Source organism: Acyrthosiphon pisum, chromosome A3 (assembly GCF_005508785.2).
Source record: "Acyrthosiphon pisum isolate AL4f chromosome A3, pea_aphid_22Mar2018_4r6ur, whole genome shotgun sequence".
NCBI lineage: Eukaryota > Metazoa > Arthropoda > Insecta > Hemiptera > Aphididae > Acyrthosiphon > Acyrthosiphon pisum.
In genome coordinates this window covers 37,263,944-37,270,605 of record NC_042496.1, presented here as the reverse complement: position 1 = coordinate 37,270,605, position 6,662 = coordinate 37,263,944, and the positions used below count along the sequence as shown (strand labels likewise).

The window sequence follows — 6,662 nt, the reverse complement described above, 5'->3', positions numbered from 1 at the left end:
TCAGAAGCCGATACGACTGGTTAGATGTTATCGATTTGTCATTGAATTAGTTTATAAATATTAAATACTACCATGACAATGTATAAAATATAATAGTATTTGACGAGGTATTTGATATACCTAATATAATTTTAATATTATTAATATTTATTTTGTCATAATTATGAATATTATGTAAAGTGTTCACTATGCAAAGTGTCAATATTTTGATTTGTTCAAATAATTTTCTTTTAAAAGAGTTGACATTAACATTTTTTTTTGAGTAGACTACCAGCAAAATATTTTAAAAGGGTAAGTTTTTATACGAAAAGTAATAAAAAGGACTAGCTTAAATACATATATTTAGTAAATTAACTTCATTGTTTTTAAATTTAAATTTGTTTTACTTTCAGAAATGTTGAATATTATCTACCAACATGGATATTGCTATTATCCTATTCAAAACTTGCATGTAACTACAATCGACTGAGTGAGAGAGGGTTTCCGAGGAATTTGATCTCATGCTGTTTACGAAGTTAATTAATTGTGTTTAATTTCTACACGCATATTGCACTTTAAAGATGATTACCAATGTTTCTAAATGATACATAACTAAAGGTACTAATATAACATTATTCAGTTTTTATTAAATGTCATTTAGATTTTTGTATTTGGTTTCAGGCACATTACAAACATGTCTTGATATTCAACGAGCTTAAAATGTATTAATCTCTATAACATGAGATAAAACATATTTTTTGGATAAAATTATTTATAGATAGTATTTGCACATATTTGTAAGTAAAACATTTTATTAAGGTCCCCACACACCGCGGCGGTAAACGGTACGGTACTGATACGGTAATCCAAATTTTATTTGTGCGGTAATTTTTACCGTCGTAGCTTGCACACTGATCCGGTAACGATATTGGTTCCCGGACGGTAAAATACCGTACCGGAACGTTTACGGTAAAAACTAGCACACACTGCAGCGGTAGTGCGGTACGATATAATATCAGAGACGCATACTGGAATTTTGTGGTTCATACCCTCTCAAAAATTTTTTTTTACATTAATGTAAGATTAATTTTAATATTTTTTCTAATAACGAATAAGCCCCTACCCTCTCACCAGACGTTTTTTTCTGTAGGTCAAATAAGTGCCAATGATACATAATAAGAGTCTTTATATTTGTATCTAATTGTCTATTATTATTCATTTTAAAGAAACTGTACATCAAAATAATAATTTAAAAACAATGTGTTATTGTGTTTATACTACTAAAATGCAAGGCTGGGCAAGTTAACGATTTTTTTTAACTTGTTAAGTTAAGTTATTTTAAAATAATTAAGTTAAGTTAAGTTAAAAGTTACTCGTATATTTTTTCGTTAACTCGTTAAGTTAAAAGTTAACTTTGAAAAAAAAGTAACTTAACTTAGTGTAAAGTTAAAATTTGCTAATTTGCAAAAAAAAAAATCCAGTCATATTATATGGTTTATTAGATAGTTTTTCTTTACGTCCAAGAAAATTACTGGGTAAATTTAAAATGATACATCAAAGTAAAAACACATTAAAAAATTTGCGTTATTCTTCGGACGAAAATTAACTTATTTTAGATATTTTTGGAATAAAATTAACTTAAAGTTAACACGTTAATCTTGAAAAAAAGTAACTTATTAAGTTAAAAGTTAATTTGAAAAAAAAGTAACGAGTAAATTAACTTAATTAAAATTAACTTAACGTTTTAACTTAATTTTAATTTTTAACTCGTTAATGCCCAGCCTTCCTAAAATGTATATTTTAAGGATATTTTTAAAAAAATTCTTGAAGTACCTACTCATTGTTTGGTACTTTTTATTGGCTAGTATGAATTATTCATCTTTTGATATTTCAGTTAGTATAAAGTTATTTTAAATTTTTGTCAAAGACAATGACTATTCTTTTCTTTCAATATTAATCTTGGTATTTCATCTAATGTATATAAATTACAATTTAAAATGTTTATTGTTATAAATTATAATATTCATAAATACCTATATCTTACTATTAACTTAATCAACAAACGTACGGACAGACAGACCCAACGTGGGCAGGTAATGTCCGATATTGTTTACGAAATCCACAGTCCACAATTGTTTTAGTCTGATAATATTGTATAATTGTTCTAAAAAAAAATTAATTTCTAAATTCTGCCATATTATATGCTATTTCGTCTGCTGTTTTGGTGATAAATTTATTTATAAATTTGTGAGATAATTTTACTAAAATAAATATTGGTCGAATGTTATTTTGATTTCATCACAGTCCCGTGCATTATAAACGTTATATAGCTTTAAATAGTTTAATTAAGAGGTAATTAAAAAATGATTAAGTATTCATTATAAGCGATTTAGGTCAATATGGCATACCTACATACTTATCTATAATAATATCATAAAATAATCGACTAACATTTGAAAAATTTTCTGGTCTATCGTGTTTTCGACTCCATACGTTGAACAACGTTTTTACTTAAGTTATAATTTAAAAATTAAACCAATATTATGGATTCAAATAGTTCATCCGAAGACGAATGTATAGCTTTATTAGCAAGTCTGGAAAATGATTCGTAAGTACCTACTTCAAATCTAAATATCTAGTAGAATAATTATATAAATATTTTTTTTTTAAATATTACCGGTAATAGTGACAAAAGACTATGGGTTCACCAAATAAATGTGGAACGAAAAGTATATGGAGAATATCACACATTGATGCCCGAACTTGAAAAAGATTCAAAACGGTTTTATGTATATTTCCGTATGAACTACGAATGCTTTAATGAAATACTTGAACTTATACACGACGACATTACAAAACAAATCACCAATTATAGAGAACCGATATCTCCAAAAGAACGACTGGTTGTTGCTCTCAGGTAATGTAAATGTATACCTTTATTAATATTAATATTGATTGTTATAATTTAAAATATATATTATATATATAGCGTCAGACGGGTGCTTTCATATAACTTGGCCGGTCATTCATTTTTTATTTATCTATTTCTTGAGACGTTTTTTTTTTTTATGTAGGTACAATATAAACTAATAAGTATAATATTATGTTGATCGTGAATAGAATTTAATTTTAAATGGAATATATTATTATTTTTAACACTTATGGTAACTAGTAGGTACCTGTAAATTAATTATATTGATAATTCGTTTGTTTTAGATATGACTAAACATTAACTTAGGTACATAATGAAATGTAGATATAAAAAGCATTAAAAATCATATAAAATAAACTAATGTAAATAAATGTATAAAAAAATGTAACTAATATTAGTTAAGTGTATTGTACTATAGTATTGGTATAAGATTATTACATTATTCTAAGTTAGTTAAGTTCGACCAAGGAATATCCGTTGTTATTTGACCAGCTATCATTGTTGTGCATAGATTCCAATGGTTGTAGACTATACAATTCTGAAGCTGAAGGGTTTTTTTTTGTGCCTCTTCAATATCTTCTAACTCTTCAATTTCCGCATCTGCCACAAGTTGTGCTATTTTCATTTGCAGTGAGACTTTTCTTCGTTTGGAAAGTTTATCAACCGTTTTTGCCCATCCCATAAACGTATGTTCTGTTGCGTTCATACTATGTTTTTTTTCTTCTTTTTCCTTAAAATATGTTATTATTCTGTCAACTCCAGTATTGTGTGAATCTTCAACATCCACTCGGTTACGAGTTATTTTTTTTGTTTGTTGTACTTGTCTATCTTGTGTTTCTTCTATGCCGCTAGATAATGGCTGAGTGGTAACTGCAATAACAGGCGAAACCGTTTCTTGGAGATTGTTCGGGACTTGCTCGGAATGCTGCATCAAATTATTTTCTTGGTGACTTGGTGTATTTCATCGAGTGGTGGTATATTTGATAATGTGCTGTAATAATTTTTAAAATAATTTTGAACTTTTAAAATTTTAAAATTTTAAATAAAATAATGATTTTCTTACCTTGCTGTTTTTAAAAAAGGTTTTAAAAATTCCATTTGAGGTGCCCATTGCCATTTTTTATATTTTATCAAGTTTTTATTTAGTACATCATTCACACCTTGTCCAGTAGTAGTTTTAGTCGATCTTAAATATTTTGAATAATTATCACGAAGATTTCGCCATTTTTTGAATAATATATCTCCTAATGAAATAAAATTATGATAGAACTATGGTATGGTAAAATGAACAAAAAAAGAATTTTTTGGATTTAAAGGTAGCAATAATTTAGTTTAATCTAATCTTAGGGCACTATTGTAAAGTATTTGAGCAAAATCTTAAAATACTTACTCAAATACTTTTTAGCTACATTTATTTCTGTTATATTTGAACTTTTAAGTGATGTTATTTTTCTCACTTAAGGTGCAATATTATACGTTGGGTTTTATACGTTATTTTAATTTTAAGCGAGTATTAAGCATTTTTACAAAAAATTTATAACTTGTATTAACTCGTTTGAGAATGAATATAAAATTGTCTATGTGTCGTTGTACGTTTATTTTCAGTGTAGATGCCATATGGAAACAATATACGCGGATGTGACGTCCGCTTGATATTAACTGGTTTGCCAATTTATTTTGTATTTAATTTTAGGTTTTTAGCAACAGGGGACTCGTACTCGACAATAGGTCATACATTCAGGATGGGATTTTCAACCGTGAGCCTTATTGTAAAAGAGGTTTGTGAAGCCATAAACCGGAGGTTAATTGAAAAATATATGCTTAAACCAACATCCGAAATTTGGGAAAAATCGGCACAGGATTTTTTAATGAAATGGAATTTCCCAAACGCTATTGGTAGTATTGATGGAAAACATGTTACCAAACAACACATGTCCAAACAACACGGGTTCAAGGCATTTTTGCTATTTAAAGAAATTCTCCGTCGTACTTATGGCCATTGTAGACGCAAATTATAAATTTCTATGTGTTGATATTGGTGGCTATGGCCGGAATAGTGATGGGGGTATTTTTGAATGGTCAGTGATGGGGCAGGGTTTCGAAAATCAGACGATGAATGTGCCAACCGATAAACCATTACCAGGTCAAGTGCATGACACACCTTATGTGCTTCTTGGTGACGAAGCGTTTGCGTTAAAGCCTTATTTAATGCGTCCATTCCCTTATCGCCAGTCTAGACAAGATCCTATGAAAGAGACATTTAACTATAGATTATGCAGAGCGAGAAGGGTTGTCGAAAATGCATTCGGAATCATGGCCAAAAAATTCCGTATCTATTCCAGACCATTGGAAATAAACGTTGATACAATAAACACTGTAATAATGACAACGTGCATATTTCATAACTTTTTAAGAACGAGACAATCAGGAGACGAAGAATATTTTGATAATTTAGAGGAAGAATATAATCAACAGGATCAAAATATGTTATTGCCATTTATTAATGATAGTAGAAGAGGTCCAAACGAAGCATTTGAAATTCGGGAAAAATGTATTAATTGGTTTATTGAAAATCGGTTAGAAAAATAAGTAACTATATATTGAATTATTTAATTCAATATAGTAACTTTTTATTGGGTATAGGTATCAAAGAATGTATAACGTTTAAAGAAGAGGTCAAGTTTTTGAATATTTATATTTATGTAACAACTTTAGTTTAATTTTAATTTTTGATGTTATAATTAAGTATTATATCATGTTATTTATTTATATAACATGTATACATTTATATGTAAAATATTTAACATATATAAAATATTGTATAATATTGTATATAATATTATTATAATGTAACATTAATACCTATTTAGTAAATATTAAATTTGTTAGCTACCTAAATTGTATTAGGTATTATATAAGTTTTAATTATAAAAAATATACATTTGTATACCTATCTTAAAATAATTTACTGAAGAAATTGTGCACCTATGTATTATTTATATTATTTACATTCATTCGGTGAAATTAATTTTGTTTATTTTTGCAAAATTGCATTATACTATAATTTTATTATAGTATTATACAAGTGTATTTTAAATAAATATAGGTATAATAATGATAATAAGCAGAGCTCGTAAGTTCATGCACTATAATACACACAATTATGTAAGTAGTCATGCCGTCAAAACATACTACTTATGTATGGAGTTTTATTTAAAAAAAGTCAGTCAAAAGCTTTCAATTATTTTATCCTATTAATATTTTATTCTACCATATAATTTTTATCGATATGAGGATGCAAATTAATAAGTACATTATAACTGTACAATTGACATTCTTCAAATCATAATAAATGAACAATTATTTTTAAAAAAATGTATATAGGTGCCACCAAAACCTCAACATTTGAAAAAAATAAAATTGTATACACGAGTTATGACATTTTAAAAGGAAATTGAATGTTAATTAGCAAAACATAGCAAGATTGATAAGCATATTTCTTAGCTTACGAGCTCTGATGAGGACTTACCTTTTTCACCTCCCATCGATTCACTTATTTCAACATTAAATACACGGTCTTTTTTCTTGTGGTCTTTGTAGTCTTGATGTTCTTGGTTATATAATATTTCGTATTTTTTAACTTCAGCAATAAGTTGCTCGATGTTAATTGACATGTTGCTTTTAAAATTATCTAGGTACCTACCTGTACTCTGTCCCACGAGAGAATAATCAGTCCACCGACCGATTCTCG

At 27.5% G+C, this 6,662-nt stretch overlaps 2 protein-coding genes across 2 annotated transcripts in view; both read left to right on the top strand.

The window, feature by feature from the left end:
• The window catches only part of LOC100570718 (zinc finger BED domain-containing protein 4-like), a 4,124-nt gene extending 3,426 nt beyond the window's left edge, over window positions 1-698 (top strand). Inside the window, exon 5 of the mRNA XM_016804394.2 lies at window positions 661-698. Within this exon, the coding sequence (XP_016659883.2) occupies window positions 661-698 (38 nt within the window). The remainder of the gene's footprint in view (window positions 1-660) is intronic.
• Window positions 699-4,996: 4,298 nt separating this feature from the next.
• LOC103309458 lies at window positions 4,997-5,500 on the top strand. Its single transcript, XM_008184929.1, has one exon. It carries the CDS (start codon window positions 4,997-4,999, stop codon window positions 5,498-5,500), a length of 504 nt encoding a protein of 167 aa, XP_008183151.1.
• The last annotated feature ends 1,162 nt before the right edge of the window (window positions 5,501-6,662 follow it).